The sequence below is a fragment of the Urocampus carinirostris genome, chromosome 3 (assembly GCF_059441175.1).
Source record: "Urocampus carinirostris isolate Australia breed hairy pipefish chromosome 3, RoL_Ucar_1.0, whole genome shotgun sequence".
Classification (NCBI taxonomy): domain Eukaryota; kingdom Metazoa; phylum Chordata; class Actinopteri; order Syngnathiformes; family Syngnathidae; genus Urocampus; species Urocampus carinirostris.
The window spans coordinates 17,689,761-17,710,015 of NC_142351.1; the positions used below are offsets into that span (position 1 = coordinate 17,689,761).

General features: G+C 40.3%; 1 protein-coding gene across 1 annotated transcript in view; it reads right to left on the minus strand.

Annotated features, from left to right (window-relative positions):
* Positions 1 to 16,563: 16,563 nt before the first annotated feature.
* atp9a (ATPase phospholipid transporting 9A) overlaps positions 16,564 to 20,255 on the minus strand; it is a 43,918-nt gene continuing 40,226 nt past the window's right edge. Inside the window, exons 27-28 of the mRNA XM_088330905.1 lie at positions 19,973 to 20,176; positions 16,564 to 17,453 (exon numbers count right to left, since the gene is read on the minus strand). Of these exons, the coding sequence (XP_088187031.1) occupies positions 17,317 to 17,453; positions 19,973 to 20,176 (341 nt within the window). The 3' untranslated portion in view covers positions 16,564 to 17,316. The remainder of the gene's footprint in view (positions 17,454 to 19,972; positions 20,177 to 20,255) is intronic.

Consider the following 20,255-nt stretch of genomic DNA (forward strand, 5'->3'; position numbering starts at 1 on the left):
GATAGGGGAAAAAATCACTCAAGTCTAACCAGCATGGCAAAGTTTTGGTTTCTCAGTTTTAAAAAAAAATGGTAAAATAGACGGCAAAAAGAAAAGTCCAAGTTGGAAAAAGTCTAGTAGACAAGAGGCGGCGGAGCTTCGGGCAGCCCCTGGTTCTTAAGACTAGTGAGAGCGGCTTCCCTGTCCTGCTCTGAATGTTTATAATGGTGCAATGCTGTAAAATAACGGGATTCCCTCAGTGTTTCCTCCTGTTTGGGCTCCCTCGCCATGGAAACCTGGAACCGCTCCATGCTGGGACTCAGGGCTTTTCCTGCAAAGACCCACACTCAGGAATCCATGACGTCTCCCGCTCCCCGGCCTGAGCATTTCTGTGGCTTTCTCTCAGACAGCAGTGCACAAGAACTTCATTGTGGGACCCAAAAAAACCTCTGCCGCTGGAGCGCCACCGGGCAGGGACAAAAGAGACATGCTCTTTGATGACATAACATTCACCAAGGAATGCTGTTGTCTTCGGATGTGACATGGCTGAGACTTACTTTCACAACTTCCTTTTAATCAAAGACACATCAGCAGGGTCGGGTAGGGTTACTTTAACTTGATTACTTTAAATTACTTTTGGATTACTCCAATACCAAATATGCTAACAAAAGACAAAAGAAACTAAATATGAATAAAATTATGACTCACAACACGTGGTAAGCTTTCTCTCCTGGCTTTGATCTCTTTGATCTCCGGCAAAACTAACATAAAATGCGACAGAAACAAAATGAAAATAAATCCAAACAGCTTGCCAACATCATTTTTGCCGTTCCATGTATTCCGTTACTCCCCAAGCCTGCACGAAATTTTGTAATTTTATTCATATTTAGTTTATTTTGTCTTTTGTTAGCATATTTGGTATTGGAGTAATCCAAAAGTAATTGAAAGTAATCAAGTTAAAGTAACCCTACCCAACCCTGCACATCAGTGAAATTATTCTGCCAGTGATTATTGCTGTATGCCTCATGAACATCAGCCTAGTCCGGGGGTCGGCAACAAGCGCCTCTGGAGCCCTTGTGGCGCTCTAGAGATGTTTCAAAATGTTTGGAAATAGAATAAAATGTGGGACAGGAATATATATTTACAGTATATACATATTTTTGCGGAACGGTTTTCTTAACAAAATGGGCGATCAAACTACGGCCCGCTGGCCACATGCTGTCCATTGTGCTTGATAATCCGGCCCGCCAAATGAAAATGATCAAAATAAACAAAAAAATATTTTTGGGGTGCCAACTTTGTTCCCAGTACCCTTTACGTGTCTACAATACTATAGTAATAGTACAAGAATACTACTTTAGTATAATGATACAATACTGCTACGAAAATATGAGAACAGAAAAACTGTAAAATAAAAGTATGGAAATACTACAGAAATACCAAGAAAAAATATTAAAAAAAACACTACAACAGAAATCCAACTAAAATCCAACTACAAAATACCACATAAAGAAATACTTACTAATTGAATACAAGAAGAAAATACACAACTAAATGAAAAATGTGATATAAAAATAAAAGATGTCTACAGAAATGTTACAAAAATACACTACAGTAATAGTCCATTACAAAAAAAAACCTACAGAAATGTTTTGACAGGAATACCACAAAAATATGACGATGGAAATAATACAGAAATATTACACACAAAAAAAGATACAGAAATCCTACAAAAATACTACTACAGAAATACTCCAAAAATAACCCCAAAAAATACAACAGAAATTTTACAAAAATGGGGCAGCACGGCCGCGCAGTGGTTAGCGTGTGTGCGGCACAGTTCTGAGGTAATGAGATCGAACTTCCTGGGTGGAGTTTGCATGTTCTCCCTGTGCTTGTGTGGGTTTCCTCCAGGCACTCCAGTTTCCTCCCACATTCCAAAGACATGCATGTCAGGTTATTTGGCAGGTCTAAATTGTCCCTAGGTGTGAATGAGCGAGTGAGTTGTCTGTCTCTGTGTGCCCTGCGACTGGCTGACAGCCAGTTCAGGGTGTCCCCTGCCCACTGCCAAAAGATAGGTGGGATGGGCTCCAGCACCCCCGCGACCCTACTGAGGATAAGTGGCGCAGATAATGGATGAATGGATGACAGCATAAATGCTACACAAATACTAAAATAATAAAACTACAATAACACTACAGAAATAATTATCAAATTAAGTGCTTACACATTTAAAATAACCCAATAGATGATTTTGTCACGGTTGCCCATTGCCCTTACTTGATGATTTGTATACGGCGTGCATTACCGTTCGATTATATTCACAACAAATACAAAGACGGAATGGTTTAAGTTGTATTACATTCCCAACAAATGCAAGACGAAGTGGTTTTGGTTATATGTTTGCCATTAAATTCCCTAAAAGTGATATAAAAGTTGGATAAAACGAGGTAAAAGTGGTTGTAGTAGCGAGGGGATGCAAATCTCGGCACGGATGCATTTCTCGGCATAACGCCGGCTCGGCAGCTTTTATACCCGTGGTCCACACGAGAAAATGACGCGGAAATGACGCGATGAGGAAGCGGAACAGTCGCCGGCGTCTGTTTTGCGGGCATACCACCGATGAACTGCGGGTTGGCCAATTTTGCGCATTTTGCATCGCGGGCAACCTCGGGCCCAAAAAAAAAACCGCAAAATTTTACCCGCGATACAGACGCAAACGGCTGTGTGACCGGGCCCATAGTAAGATCTTCTGTCTAGTGTGTTTAGGTTTACTACTGTATTTTAGCCAGTGTGGTAGGGTTTATTTGGAGTCGGTTCCGAGTTTAACCAAGAGTTTGATCTTACCCAGTTGCTCCAAGAGTTTGACTTAGTAGAGTCGGCTCTCAATTTAGGTGCAATTGGTTCTGGTTCTTCTCAACTAGCCTATTCTTTGGTTAATCAGTACTACCCTGATAAGTGGAGTAAAGTTCCAGTGACGTGTAGTCAGGGGATCTAGGTGAGGCAGAGCCTAACTTCTTATCGTGGAGATGTAGAATTAAAACATACTATACCGGTATTCAATAGTTATATTTATTCAGTCTTAGTTATTTCTCATTTAACCCCACACTTTTCAGATTTTCTTTTTCAAACCACCAAAGTTTCACATTATATTACAAATATTGTTAATAAAATTAATATGTAATGTATTATTACTGTGCTGAGTGCATGCATATGTAGAGTGAGGCATGCAATTCTCTTGCCTCCTGGCAGAGGGCGATAGTAAGACAGATGATTCTGATTCGGCACATACCTCAGCCCCAACCATTAGAATTCATGACAGTATTAGCAAGCAAGTCAAGCCATCTAGTACACATTTTCTCATGCCAATGACTTTTTCATAAATAATGGATTACCTATGTATTGATGCTTTTATTGAAAAGGAGCAGCACATTGAGTTCATTTGTAGGCTAAGGTAAGACAGTAAAACGGGTTTTTTCTATGCTAAACAGTGTATATACTGTATATTGCTATCTTACTCTGCCAATCAAATGATGAATAAGATGTAGGTTCATTTATTTATAAATCTGAATGCACCTCACCAGACTCAAGTTCATAACACAGAGTAGCATTATTTCCTTGTTTATCCTTGTCTGGTCTATGAACTTTCTGGTTGGGCTACAAGAATCTTCTGTACTGGTTGGCTCGAGTGGCATCTAATTCTTCTAGTCAAGTAAAGTCATGTTTATTTGTATAGCCCTTAATCACAAAGAGTCTCACACGGCTGCACAGATTATTGCAAACCACAGACTATTATTACACCATCCCCTGATCTAAAACCTACACGAGGGCAAGGAAAAACTCAAAAACCTCAACATGAGGAAAATGAAGAAACCTTGAGAAGGGACCGCACATGAGTTAATCCCCCTTCTAGGATGAACAGGCTGCAATGGATGTTGCAATAACAAATAATAGACAGATATTGTGAACATAAAATATAGGTTATTCATATGCTATGGAATAAAAGTGTGTTTTAAGCCTAGATTTAAACAGTTCCACTGAGGTTGCAGATGTAATCTCAGTGGGAAGAGCATTCCACAGCTCTGGGGCCTGAATGGAGAACGCTCTCGAACCTGCGGATTTCACCGTGGCTCCTGGGATCACTAGTAGACCGGCATTTTCAGAGCGAAGAACATAGGGCAAGATTAAATCTGAAAGATATGACGGAGCAAGTCCATGCATGATTTTGTATACTACCAACATAACCTTAAAATCTTAAGCTAGGAGTGAGCCAATGCAGGTTAGCTAAAATCGGGGTCATGTGATCAAACTTTATTGTCTTAGTTAAAAGCTTCGCTGCAGCATTTTGTACCAGCTGAAGGCTCTTTTGATTTCGGAGACCGGAGAGTAGTGCATTACACTCATCGAGACGAGAGGTAACAAACGCATGAATTGTAATCTCCGCATCCGATTGAGACAGCATAGGGCGAATTTTAGCAATGTTGAGGAGATGGAAAAAAGCTCTTCTAGTAATATTCTTATCGTGTGTTTGAAAGGACAGATCGGGGTCAAATATGACACCTAAATTTGTAACTGAGTCACTCTGGGTGATATTCCATTTGTCAATGTTCAGAGCAGTTTTTGAGAAGAAGTCACGGCATTTAGATGGACCAATAACTAACATTTCGGTCTTTTCAGAGGTAAGGCGCCAGAAGTTGAGTGACATCCATTCTTTTATCTCATTGAGGCAGGCCTCCAAATTTCCACAGTTTAGTGGGGCAGATTCCTCCATCGGAAGATATAGTTGAATTTCATCTGCGTAGCAATGGAAACTGATATCAAACTTGCGAATAATATCACCTAATGCAATCATGTAAATGCTGTAAAGAAGGGGGCCAAGTACTGAACCCTGCAGAACACCACAGGTAACACTAAAGGGCTCAGATATCATTTCACCATATTTAACACAGTGCGTCCTATCTGAGAGGTAGGATCTGAACCATAAGAGGATGGTTCCTGAGAGACCAATCCATTTCGTCGCATTTTTATTATTATAAGTTACTAATCATGCATTCAATTTTGTTTTTGTCGAAATTTAAAGTTGCTGGTCAGTACTTAAACATAGTCCAAATAACCTTAATTATTTCTAGCTCTTGAGCTGGCCTAGTTGAAATTAAGTGCAGTCCCATTTTCAATCTAAGATCCAGTCTAGTCTGACTATGTTTTGGGTCCAAAACCATGTCTGAAGAGAAATGAATAATGGAATACAGAACCGGAAAACATACGAATGATTTTGACAACCAGATTATTCTCCACGGTTATACAACAAACACTATAAATGACGTGCTTAGGAGAAGAAAACTGCTGCTGTCCAGACAGCTGAGTTTGCACTTCCGCTTTTGATTTTTCCCGTCTTAAACTACGTCTGAAAGGACTCGTGTGGCACTTTCCATCACCGTAAAATTTACTCAAACTGAGATCGACTTGTCTGGGTTTCTGCATTGCCCTCTATGACTTTTCCTGATGTAACATGTGGAGTTGAGCTCTTAATCCAATCAGCAGGGGAAAGAAGACAGAAATCATGTCTTATGGAATTATTCTGGAGGAAATACATTTGGAAAAAGGAAATCTTGCTTCCATTTGTTTCATTTGGTCCACATTTTACATGCCATGCACATGATACATAGGAAAGTTTACGCAAGAAGAACTCTCAACGAAAACTAAAACTTTACAACTGTATAATCAGTTAAGCAGTCAGATTTTATGATAAAACAGTCACTTCAACTGCATATGGTCGAAATGTAAAATAACAGAGGTGTGTTGTTGGCCTATTAAACATATTCATTTATCTTTTTATGATGAAACCCCAATTTTTAGTCTATACTCTAGAGTAGTGGTCCCCAAACTATGGCCCGCGGGCCGGATGCGGCCCGCCTCCACTTTTGGTCCGGCCCCCTGAACAATACCAGAAAGCATTTTGATTTTTTTTTTCATGTATGTGTATTTGTATTTGATAATAAAGTTAGACTTTTGCAATAAAATGTTCCTTAGTTATGAACTATTTTCATTATTAACTATTCGTTAGTAACTATTTTATACGGCGTAACAAGGATTGCTGACTAGTTAAAATGTTATATTTTGAGATTTTGGTGTTGTTTTGTAAAGCAGAAAAAGTGAAGTAACAGTATATCACCACTAGATGACAGTCTCACAGGTCAGAGAAGGGTGTTTGGGGCAAGTCTCACGGGAACTCACGTGATTTAATGAGACTTGTTCAATAAATCACTCTTAATGTCAACAAGTAAATGGTGTCGTGTGAGACTGACATTTACCATCTATTTTGCAGGTAATATGTACAATAAATTTTTACATTTAGGCACTCCTGCAATCATCACACTTTTTCTGTTACAAACTGACCCCGGCCCCTCATCAGAGAAGGGAAAAGTTATGTGGCCCTCACAGGAAAAAGTTTGGGGACTCCTGCTCTAGAGCATAAATAAATCAGGCAGCATCACTATCTTAGTACAGTCCTGAAGTCCAAAATCAAGGGCCTTCAGCTGGTACAAAATGCTGCAACGTGGCTTTTAACTAAGAAAAGAAAGTTTGATCCAATAACCCCGATTTTAGCTAACCTCATTGGTTCCCTGTTAGCTTTGAATATGATGGCGGCGTGCATGGACGCAGCGGCTCACAGCGCTTCAGCTAATTTTCTATTTATTACCGTCCTGTGTATTATTTGCCCTCATGAAGGTTTTAGATCAGGTGATGGTGTCATAATAGTCCGTGGTTTGCAATAATCTGTAGTTTGTGCAGCCCTTTGAGACTCTTTGTGATTAAGGCCTATAGAAATAAACATGAGTTGACTTGACTTGACTTAAGATGTGATTTTAAGGTTCTGTTGGTATTATACATAATCATGCCTGGGCTTGCTCCCTCATATCTTTCAGATTTAAATTCCCCCTATGTTCCGGTCCAGAGCCTTCGCTCTGAAAATGCTGGTCTACTAGTGATCCCAAGAGCCAAGAAGAGAACCGCAGGTTCAAGAGCGTTCTCCTTTCGGGCCCGGGTGCTGTGGAATGCTCTGCCTCCTGAGATTCAATCAGTGGAACTGTTTATATCTAGGCTTAAAACACACTTCTATTCTATAGCATACGAATAACCTATATTTTATGTTGACAATTTCTGTGTATTGTTAGTTTCTGCAATATCTGTTGCAGCCTGGTCTTTCTGGAAGGGGAACTACCTCATGCGGTCCCTTCTCAAGGTTTCTTCATTTTCCTCATGCGGAGGGTTTTGAGCTTTTCCTTGCCCTCATGTAGGTTTTAGATCAGGGGATGGCGAAATACTACTCTGTAGTTTGCAATAGTCTTTGCAGCCCTTTGAGACTCCTAGTGATTAAGGGCTGTGCAAAATAAGCATGATTTGACTTCACATGACTGTACTTGAGTAGCAAAGCTGACTAATTGACAAAGCCAATACATTTGGAAATTTGGAGATTTACCCTCTAACAACAGTTTGGACCGATACAAACCAGACGGAGTCAACTTTTGTTACAATCGTCTTATTTTATTTGTATTGTTTTTAATCGTTTTATTTCTTACTTTACTTTTTTCATTTAAAATAAGATTTTATATATATATATATATATATATATATATATATATATATATATATATATATATATATATATATATATATATATATATATATATATATATATATATATATATATACACATATATATATATATATATATATACACATATATAAAACAAGGAGCAATATATGCTAATGCCAATGCAATTTAAGGGGACAGTGTGTATTATTTTGTTGCTAGATTTTACTGTATTGTGTAATGCAACCAAAAACGAGCACAGGGGCAAACACAAACTAAAGGGAGTGACCAAAATCGCATCATTTTTCTTTTCATTTTTATGCCTAGTGGACAATTATGTCAGATTCCTCTATGTGAGCCTCATTTTATGTAAAATAAACACAAATTTATTGATCTATGAGTATTTTTGTCAGGACCAGAACGGAAACAGGACCCAATTGCATTACGTTTCTCACACGTTTTATTAAAGGAAAGAGGAAGGGCTGCGCCTACGATCCGGCGTTCGCTAGGTCCTGGAGGCAAGTCGCTCTAGTATGCGGTTTGTGATCCGAACACGTCAGTGGATCTTCCGTAGCGAGCGATGCCGGTGACAAGGACGGAAAAACAGGTCGATAGCCGGGACAGGAGAGCAAAAACGTGGTCGGGGCTCAGAAGCGGGTCGTAAGCTGGGACAGGAGAGCAGACGTGGTCGGGATAAAAAACGGGTCGCAAGTTGGGACGGCAGAGCAGACATGGTCAGGATCAAAACTGGTTGTAGCCGGAGACAGACGGGAGCAAAAACGGGACAGGTGGGAGTCAGGGTTGAAAAAGGCTTGCCTAGTATACACTGAGGTTCGCAGACGGACTGACAAAAGCGGACAGACAGGACTGCGTTCAAATACTGATAGGGAGCCAATCAGAACCCGCGGCAGTTGGCGCAAAATGAGCGGGCACAGCTGAGTCACATCAGTAATGATAACGATTTTAAAACATGCCTATATTTTTTATTATTTTTAAATCATTATTGTTTCTTTGAATAAATTAAGCTTTATTCATCAGTCGGTGCTAAATAATATACACTGTCCTTTTAACTTGTATTTCTAGAAAATAATTTAGAATAGAATAGAAGAAGAAGAAGACCAAATACCTTTCTGCTTCCATACCAAGATAACGCGTGGAAATTATGAAAAAGTCTAGGAATGGCGGTGGAAACCTGGGGCTCCCCTTATGAAAGACCAGGGAAATAATGTGTAAATTTAAATTACCGTACTTTCCGCACTATAAGGCGCACATAAAATCTGATTTTTTTTTAAAAAAAGCTGACTATGCGCCTTATAATCCGGTGTGCCTTATATATGGATCAATATAGAATTACAAGGTCTCGCAACTTACAGTAAGCAGCCACCGACTCCATTTTTCGCATAGCAGAAGAAGTGCGCTGTGCATACTGGGAAATATTAAACAACGATTCTCTTTTATTTGTACGTTTGTATAAAGACCCTGAAATGGCTCCTATTAAGAGACACGCTTACAACGCAGAGTTTAAACTCAAGGCGATCAGTCACGCAGTAGAACACGGAAATAGAGCAGCAGCGAGAGAGAATGAATCAAACACGAGAGTGGCTCAAGCCGGCAGAATTAAGAGTCCCCCTAGGAACTCGCTAACTAAACAATGGTTCCATGGGTGAATTATGTAAAACCCACTACAACTTTTTACATTTTACAGTTGTTATGTTATTGCTTTACTGTTATTGTTTTGCACTTGTTGTTTATGCACAGTACGAGTGTCACTATATTGCGATTGCACTAACGTTTAATTTACCATAACAGTATCAGACGTTTTTTTGTGTGTTGACTAAATGGAGGAAAAGTAAAATGTTCTGCCTTGCTGTTGTTCAAAGATGTTAAAGATGTGTCACGAAAATGCTTTAGCTCAGAGAAAATAATAAAACGGCTGTTTATTCATTTTGGGAGTGAATGGAGTTGTGGAAAGCTTGTTTGTTATCTATTAATAAAGTTTGACTGACCTATCTAACTGTTTTGTTGACATTCCCTTTAGCGCGGCACCATCTAACGGTTGCATTACGTAACTACATCCTCTACTGTAGCCAAGTCAAGTTAAGTCACATTTATTTATGACGCCCTTAATCACAAAAATGTCTCGAAGGACTGCACAGGATTACAATTACAAAATGGCACAATTATCTGATCTTAAACCAGCATGCACTTATAGCGCCTTACAATGGGGTGCGCCTTATGTATGGAAAAAGTTTAAAAATATATCATTCATTGAAGGTGCGCCTTATAGTGCGGAAAATCTGGTAACAATTTCCTAAAACACTAGTGTGTCAAGAGATGACACAAATTCCAAATCAACATCGCCAACTACAGGCTTGACATATATGTAATGTATATATAGAACGCTTTGTTGATGACAATGTTGTCAACATGAATATTTTATCTGAAAAAGTAAATACTTTGCTTTTGTGCTCTGCCTTCAGATTATAGCCGCATCAGTCTCTTAGAGTGGTCATTGAGCTCAAAGCAATGGTGAAAATCTTTCTTGAGTGGTCATGGCGTATTAAAACAGCAAACCCTAAGATTATTCCCGATACAAGAAATAACCTAACATCCTTCCTGCCACAACTTGAGATCCTCCAAGAGTATTTTCCCTCAAGTTTTTTTAATTTTCCACAGAGTGTGAGGTCAGATGTTCCATCAACATGGAAACTCCATACATCCTGATTATGTAACAGGATTCTGATCGATCCCTACATCTCGGGCAAAAGGAATTCGAGTGTCCACGCTTCCAGTGGAAAAGTGGCAAGCTCGCTTGTGGATTTTCCTTTCTTTGAAGCACAACATCCATCTACGCTTCGTCCTCCCCCTGCTTCCCCCCTTTATAAGTGGAGCTCCAGGTTTCCACCGCCATTCCTTGACGTTTTCATAATTTCGACGCGTTATCTTGGTACGGAAGCAGAAAGGTATTTGGTCGTCAAAACAACGTGGAACAACCTTATTAGCGCGTTCTCTCACAATGAATCACACACACACTGCAGAGTGCGGAGGTATTGTGCTCACTTGTACTCCTTTGGGGAATGGGAACCAAACACATCTGGAGGCCTTCCCCAACAGTTGTGGCCCTTAAAAGTTATAAAAATAAACTGCTGCGTGTGTTCTGACGTCGGATCTCAACGTCACAAGAGTGCACTGTTATAGCGAAAAAAAAGCTAGTCGTTGACCTAGATTTAAAACTGGAGAAATATCGCAACCGATGCTTCCAAAACAGTTTTGAGTATGAAAAGAATTTAAACACATTACCGACCTGATAAAATAAGAATGATATTATTTAAATTGGGAAAAATGATCTTCTAACCAAACACAAACATTTTGTTTGGAAAGATGAATATTTTATTAGGACAGATTTTTTTTTGTTTTACTTTTTCTAGTACATTTATCCCTGAACTCTGCAGTGGAGATCTTTTTTAGTTTTGTTATGCATCTGTTTATTTTTTCTTTTCTCTGTCACGGTTGCCATGGCGCCCAATTGGCCCCGCCCGTGTGGCACCAGCTGCGGCTCGTTGACAGATTGGCTTCCCTTCTATTTAAGATCAGTGCACTCACTCACCCTTTGTCAGTCCGTCAACGAACCTCTGCGCCCGCAAGATTTGGGTTTTGACTCTGTCCGGTTTCCTGTTGATATTTCCTGTCCATCTATTTTGTCCTGTTTAATATCAGTCTCCAGTTTCGTTCCCGTCTAGTTTGTCCTGTTTAATTTCGATATCCAGTTTTGATATCAATCCTGTCCTGTCTGGTATCGACCCCATCTGTCCGATATCTGCTCATGCAATTGGTATCGATCTCGTCGGCCTCTGGCTTCCTGTCATTCCACGCCAGACTGTTGCCATACATCTCCCGCCCAACGATCGCAGCATTACTGGCATTTGGGTTACCGTGCACGACTGCCCCATTTCTCGTAAAATAAAAGCTTGTGTGAGAAACGTCACGTATTTGGGTTCTCCTCCTGTTCTGGTTCTTTGACATTTTCGGATAGTAAGAACTACCAACAAAACTTATCATAGCAAATACTCTTCCGAAAAATGATAATAATAATCATGATTATTATTTTATTTTTCTCCCAAATAAAAAAATCTAATTAATGAACAAACAAATAAATAAATAAATCTGCTCACTATGTCAAAACACTTGTCACAAAGAAAAAGGGCTGAAAACCACTGCCTGTGGTTGTTTGGAAGCAAGTAAGGTGCACGTCAAACAAAACAAAAACAAAAAACTTCAGTATAACAACTTAATTTCCTCTTAACTCGCTGACTCAGAACATAATGGGTTGTTTGCAGAGTTCAACTACTCCCTAAATTTAATACTATCCGTTTGTGTCCTACCTGTATTATTAATCCGGGCTTGTGAAGCCCTTGACGTCATGGCAACTGAGTTTGGGCACACCTGTATTAATTGGTTTGTCCAATCATGAAAGACCAGAACAAAAGGTGTCGGTGTAAATCCAGGAAATAGTGGGTTTGTGCAAAAACACCGTTTTGTACAGTGTTGTTTTGAAATGTGTGCCTGGTAACTGCAGAAAACTTTTAAAATCTGAATGTTTCTATGAGAGGCTGTTTGATAAGTAAATCATACTGGCTTTCACATAGAACACCCTTCTCTCACATATCCACAACTATACTTTCATACATACAGTCATACCCATGCATAAGCAATACTATACTCTCTCATACATGCTGCTATACTTTCAAACACACACTACGGTACTTTCTCACACATACTACCATACTCTCAGACACATACTACTACACTATGGTCTCTCTTACACGCATTACTATACCCTCATACACACACTACTATGCTGTGACACACATACTACTATAATCTCAGACGCAGACTACTGTACTCTCGGATACACGCTACTATACTTTCTCTTACACATCTTACTATACTCTCATACACACACTACTATGCTGTGACACACATACTACTATGATCTCAGACGCAGACTACTATACTCTCGGACACACTCTACTATACTTTCTCTTACACATCTTACTATACTCTCATACAAACACTACTATGCAGTGACACACATACTACTATAATCTCAGACACAGACTACTATACTCTTGGACACACACTACTATACTTTCTCTTACACATCTTACTATACTCTCATACACACACTATTATGCTGTGACACACATACTACTATAATTTCAGACACAGACTACTATACTCTCGGACACACACTACTATACTTTCTCTTACACATCTTACTATACTCTCATACACACACTCCATACAAAATATAGCACTGAAATAACTTACGAACAAATTCAACTTACAATCGATCGTCTGGAAGCTATCTTGTTAGTACGTAGGGCAGTCTATTTGCGTTGGGTATGACTGTGTATGTATGAGAGTGTAGTTTTACATATGTGGGTGCAAAAATGACTTCCTTCTCAAACGGCCTCTCTTGATGCAGATACACTTTTTAAATCTCTGAGTTTGTGAAAAAGGAACACGAATTAATGAACCAATCTGGTGCTGAAGTAGCTTATTTTTACACTGTGGTTAAAGTTCCATTCATTTAAACAAGTTTAATCAAACATAAGAATGTTATTATTTCCAAACTTCTTTTATCAACACTATCGCAATTTCATGGCAGTGGCCGCGTTTTTGGCTCACGACCCAGAGTAGGAATTTGATGTAAACACTTGGCATCAAGTACAAAACTAACATAGCACGTCGTCAGGAACCTAATCCTGACCACAGGACAGGACAGCTTGTGGTACTTGCTGGTTCTTTTCCAATGGGAATTAAAATCTGTTTCCGAGCTGGACGGAAAATTTGATCATCCTGAAATGAATCAACCTGCTTCATTTCATCAGTCAAAATTATGTCCACAACCATTTGGATGAAGTGTCCCCCATGCTGTACTAGAACAGTTTCCATCCACGGGGGAAGACGTTTTGTATGGTTTTGGCATGCCTGTGGGAAATTCTCACTATTGTTTGAATGACAAGAAACAACCGAGGATGAGGAAGACTATTTGGAGGGCGTGTTGGCCCTGTTCCAATACCTCCACTAGTTCACCCTTGGAGTGTTGATAGACACCAAACCAGCCCTGGAACTTGCCTTTGGTTTACAAAGGAACCATCAAACATTAACGGTATTCACTAACACCAATTTTTTCAATCAGGCACAGAAAGTGTTGTGTACCTCCAAACAATTATGAAAATATGTTGCAAAAATATTCCACTCACCTGAGAACTTAATAAATGTAGTCTCAAAGTTGACCTATGTAACTATAGAGCTGTCATTGAAGGAACACATCACTTTCAACACGGCAAAACCCGTTAACACAACATGTGAGGCAGCTCCAAAACAGACTGCAATTGTAGTGAACAGCGATTGCTCACTGCTCGTTTTTGCTTGGAGGAAATGAAACTTTGCTAATCCTGTCTCTTGGGGGCTTGTGACTGTTTTGTCGGCGTTGCATGCTTGGATCTCCGAAAGCTACGTCCAGTAGTTTGCCTGCCTGCTTTACAGCGCGATTGCCTTCTTTGCCTTCGCTTTTTTTTTTTAAAGTAGGTGATTATGGCTTTTTGTCTGTTTTTTGCAATTGCTTTTATATTGTCCGTCTAGCTTAGTTAGCGTCGGAGCTGCCGAGGGTTTTCAAATCAAATCATGTTTATTTGTATAGACCTTAATAACAAGAAGTCTTAAAGGCATGTACAGATTACAATTACACCATCTTTACTGATTTGTAAGCTTCCAATTAGCCACCGTTAGCAGCACAGTGTGTCGTTTGGCCGGCTCGTCTGCCGTATCCATTGGTTTATTCCTAGCCGGGTTCGCGTTTGTCATTTCTCACTGTTAGTTTCCGGTTAGTCCTCGTGTGTCATTTTTGCCAGTGTGCTCCTTTTCGGCTGCTCAGCTAATGTTGTACCATTACTGCATCCACCTGAGACAAACGCCAAGACATTCTCCAAATAAACTTATTCGACTAATTTACACGTAAACCAAGATGGTGGGTGGCTTGCTCGGTGCCAGTGTTCCTTACGTGACGTCACAGCTCAGAAAGTCAAAGACGAGGCAAGCCGTCTTTAAAATGAAATCATCTCGGTAAATAATTGAAATATACCAATGAAATATCTTATGCAAACAGCCTGTACATTTTCCACACATTTTGCATGTTTTGTAATTTGGGGATAACATTAAGGAGCATCAACTCAAAATCAATAATTCAAACGGGCACGCTTAATTTTTCTCCAATGAGGTTTTTTTCCCCCCTTGTCCTCATGTAAGTTTCGGATCAAAAGAAGTTGTGGTGGTGTGGTACAGGCTTTCCAAAAAACAGACCGCTCCAATTATTTCTCATGGTAAAAAAAATCACTTTGATAACAGTACAGGTAACCTCTGATTTTTCTTGTCAGCCCTATTCAAAGTTTTTCAAACAAAGCATGTAAATGTAAATGTTCTGCATTCATATGGCACAATTCAAGTCAAAGAAGACCGCCCAAAGCGCTTCACAATTTGCTTGACATTTGTCCATTTTACACACTAACTAACCAATAGCAGCGTCAGCCATGCAAGGCAACTACCTGCTTATCGGCGGCATTAGGGATTCAGTGTCTTGCCCAAGGACACTTCGACATATAACACAGAGGAGCCGGGAATCAAACCTGCAACCTCTTGATCTCAAGACGAGCGCTCTACCTCCTGAGCCAATGCCGCCGGTGAATGTCTGGAAAAGTTCATTTAAAAGTTGTGGATTAAGACAGTTATATCATGTCATCCATCTATTATCCTCAGTAGGGTCGCAATGGAGCTGGGGCCCAACCCAGCTATCTTCAGGCAGTGGGCAGGGGACACCCTGAACTGGTTGCCAGCCAGTTGCAGGGAACACAGAGACAGACAACTCGCTTGCTCATTCACACCTAGGGACAATTTGGACCGGCCAATTAACCCGACATGCATGTTTTTGGACCCTGTACCGTTCCGTCGTGGTGAAGAGGGAGCTGAGCCGAAAGGCAAAGCTCTCGATTTACTGGTCGATCTACCTTCCTACCCTCACCTATGGTCATGAACTGTGGGTTATGACCGAAAGAACACGATCCCGGATACAAGTGGCTGAAACGAGTTTCCTCCGCAGGGTGTCCGAGTTCTCCCTTAGAGATAAGGTGAGAAGCTCAGTCATCCTTGAGGGACTCTGTGTAGAGCCACTGCTCCTATGCATTGAGAGGAGCCAGTTGAAGTGGCTCGGGCATCTGATAAGGATGCCTCCCTCGGGAGGTGTTCTGGGCATGTCCTACCGGCAAGAGCCCCGGGGGCGACCCAGGACACGCTGGATAGACTATGTCTCTAGGCTGGCCTGGAAACACCTCGAGCTTCCGTCGGATGAGCTGGAGGAAGTGGTTGGGGATAGGGACATTTGGGCTTCCCTGTTAAGGCTGCTGCCCCCGCGACCCTACCCTGGATAAGCGGAAGTCAATGGATGGATGGATGGCATGATTTTTGGAATGTGGGAGGAAACCGGTGTGTCCAGACCAAACCCACGCAAGCGTGGGAAGAGCATGCAAACTCCGCACAGGAAGGCTGGTAGCTGACGTTCTAACCACTTAGCTTCTGTGCAACCCTGTTATATGAATTATGATTTATTTTGTTTTTATTATATAGAGGATAAAGTGCTCCCTCACTTTTCGCTAGTTATCTGTTCTACGACAAGCACAATGAGTCAATATTATTAGTTTTTCTTTTTTTCTTTTTTACAGCTGTAAACAACCAGTAGAAACGTCCAAATCTATTAAAGTTCGATTTCACAAATATAGTTATTTTAGTTTTCAAAGGGTGGAATAAATACAGAGCTGTTGTCGTCGTCGTCGTCACAAAATTTGTGATTATCTATTTCTGCAAAATGTGAACATCAGAGCACGGGAGACCTGCGAACATATTATTACACCAGTCAAAAATCAGCCCATGAAAACAAAGCAGGACATTTATTAACCAGCGACACCATATCGGCACAACAGTCCCTCTTCAAACACCGGTAATCACATTTCAGGGAAAAAAAGTTAATACATTAAAATACCCAAAACATATTTACAATCAACCAACTTATGTTTTCATCATTTATGGCATCATAATAAATATTTTTTTCTTTCAAATAATTCCCTTAAACACAGTTGGTCAGAAACACAAAGGTTCACCGCATCACCAGAAAAAGTAAGTAAATTCACATATTGGCAATATTAACAAGGTAAGTCATGTAGTTATCATCCCTTTATGTTGAAGCTAGGAAAAGGTCTCATGGGTATTATGTTTTTTTTGGCCTCACATAAAAGGTGTCTAAAACACCTCCTGGGGTGCGGGGCAGTATAGAAAGACCAATTTAACTCCAGATGGCTCGCTGACATAGGCCGCCTCCACTGCCTGACGCACAAACAACCGCTTAACTGGTTTTCAAGCGTATAATTCGGGAACTTCTTTTAGAAAACACAGTTTGCGGGGTGAGAATCGAGTCTTGAGGTTAGCAATAAAACTGCTAGCAGTTGACTTAATCCAATTCATTCTTTTACAACAAACATGTGCGTGAATAGATAAGCAAGATGTGTTGTATTTATTAGATACAGGCAAAACACCCACATTTGTTGAGAAGTGAAGATTTTTTTGGGTGGAAGGTGTCCATGTCACTCGCTGTGGATCTTGCACTGGGTTGGATCTTGGGATGTGTCTCCCTAGGAGGTGAGCTTGGAGTAGCTGGGTGGGGAGAAGCGCCTGCGGAGATACTTGAGGATGTAGAGCGGCAAACAGCTGACCAAGGTGATGGAAGTGACCTTCCACAGGAACGATGGCGTCGCGATGAAGTACACATCTAAAAAAACAGAAGGATGATGATGATGATTGCTTCACATGGTATAAAGCTAATAAACCTGAAGTTTTTCCTCTGAAGAAAAAAGATCTGACACGGCAAAAAATCTTATCCTATTGGCACAAAAATTCTCAAATAATATGTATAATTTTTAAAGAAAAATGTCCAATATATAATTTTACTATATTTATCAAACTCATTTACCTAGATCGTGGTGTCTAACAGTCGGCCCGCGGGCCGGATCAGGCACGCTAAGGGATTGAATTCGGCCCGCGGGACAACGCTCGAAGATGCGCAAGAAAAAAGGAGCTGAAGCTTGAAATATGTTCACTTGATGTTGCCAATGCCAGGTGCTTCTCACAAATGCTGTACTTATATTTCTCGCAAAGACACACTTCTCTCTCTTTTCTTTTCTCTCTCCCCCCTGTCACCATTTCTCTTTTTATCCCTTTTGTTTCTCTCGCTCCCCCTCTATTTCTTTCTCTGTTTTTTTCTTTCTCTCTATTCTACTAGTCCGGCCCCTGAGAGAATGTTTGTTCTATCGTGTGGCCCTCGAGTTAAAATGATTTTGACACCCCTAAGTTAATAAAAACTTTCTCTAAATTAAGCAAAATTATTTGATTTCTCATTTAAGTGCTTTTATTTCCTATAAACAGAAAAATGAACAGCCGTATGAAACTAATGTAGTTTTAGTAGTCCATAGTGTTTCAAAAAACATAATATCCTTTGAGATGTAAATATCACAGAAAGTACATGATTAGGGCACATAAATTCAAAAATATCAACGTTGGAGATCATGATATTTATTCTTTCAAATCTGGTTGGGAAATCCAAAAGCACGTGGATTATGTGCACAATTTGACAGATGTTTAATATGTGCCTGAGACACGGCATATGTTAGGTTGGTAATCCAGCTCTTACCAAATACAATAAAGCATCCATCCATTCATTATCTGCACCACTTGTCCTCAGTAGGGTCGCGGTGGTGCTGGAGCCCATTCCAGCTGTCTTCGGGCAGTGCGCAGGGTACACCCTGAACTGGTTGCCAGCCAGGCGCAGGGCACACACAGACAGACAACTCACTCGCTCATTCGTACCTTGGGACAATTTGGATCGGCCAATTAACCTGACATGCATGTTTTTGGAATGTGGGAGGAAACCGGAGTGCCCGGAGGAAACCCAGGCAAGCATGGGGAGGACATACAAACTCCAGGAGGTTTGATCTCATGACCTCCGAACTGTGCCGCACACGTCCTAACCACTGCGCCGCCTTGCTTCACAATGATGCATATTTTTTGTAAAAGTCTCCTACAGATCACTATTTTTTATAGACAAACTATGTACTCGTGACTTAGTACAGGGAAATACATGTATTCATAATTATAAATAGTTATGATTATTCAAAGGGTATTGCATTTTTAAACACCCTGTATTTTAACTAGACTTAAAACGTTACTATAATAAAATGGAAAGAAAAATATTACTGAAAACAAGCAAACTTTTCCCCCAAGAGGGAAAGAGTTTTTGGGTGTGTGAAAATCGTTGATACTGTGGTTAGTTTGAATCCTTGGATTGAAGTCAACGACAGATTTAGACTCACGGTCTCTAACATGGTGCTCACAGGCACCGGGGTGCACCCAAGGCCTAAGGTGTTTGCGAACTTGTTTTAAAAATAGTTCGCCGGTACTGGGTCATTGTGATTTTCTAGTGAACTGATCTTTTTAGTGGTTGACAGTCTATTTAATCCTACTTTCAATAATTATCATGGTAATAACCGAATGATAACACAATAATTAGTAACAAAAAGTAGCTTACATCTTGAAAAAGGTTTGAGACCCCAGATTAAGAATAGGTTGGCAGTGAATAAGTTTAAATAAGTGGCAAAGAGGATGAAACCCAAATCTAGGAGCATTTTTAGACATGTTGAAGACCACTAAAAATGAGTAGCGGCCTGCAAATGGCCCCTAGGTCAAAGTCAGTGTACAACTACGAAATATGGAAAATTATTATCACAAGTATAATAATTTGTAGTATTATTCAATGCACTTATGAGATTAGTAGGATTTTTGTATATGTCCATGACGTTATACATATAATGAATATAACTAAACTTCAAAATTATTTTGGATGTAATCTATCTAAAGAGAAAGGGAAAAAGACAAATGTCCTCAGTAAGCACAACTTTTAAAATCCATTTTTGTGGACCGCAATACAAAAAAAGCGTCCAAAACGGCAAGACTTGACTGCACGCCAGCCCTGCCTTGCAGTGGTCGAGATTGAAAAGCTCAAAATAGACCCTACGGCCCACAGAAAGACAGAAATAAAGGCCGGTAACCTTTTGGGTGTTGTTGGTCATCAAAACCTCATCAAGACCCAAACATTGTTGTGGTTTATTTGAAGTTCCTTGGCTTTCCTATGTTTATCTTCAATATAAATTATAGAATAAGGTTGGTGATAATCAAGATAAAAGGTAGGAATTGATTTGATTGGATCTCTTCATATAGGTTGACTTATCATCTCACCAATAAAGTCGTGCAGGAAAACGAGTGACGCCACGTAGCAGGACAAGCTGAGGAGTTCGGCCACCATCATGAGCCAATGCCACGTCTGGATGGTCAACGCCACCATGAGCAGCTCGGTGAGGATGAGCGACGTGAAGGAGATGGCGACGATGTGGACAAACTCCGACTCAAACAGCAGCAGCGCCCCATACATGATGATGCTGCCTGTGAGGTGAGGACCGTCAGGAAAGTTTTGAGTTACAGTGCCTCTCAACCTGCAATATATCAGGCTTCTGCAGCTTAG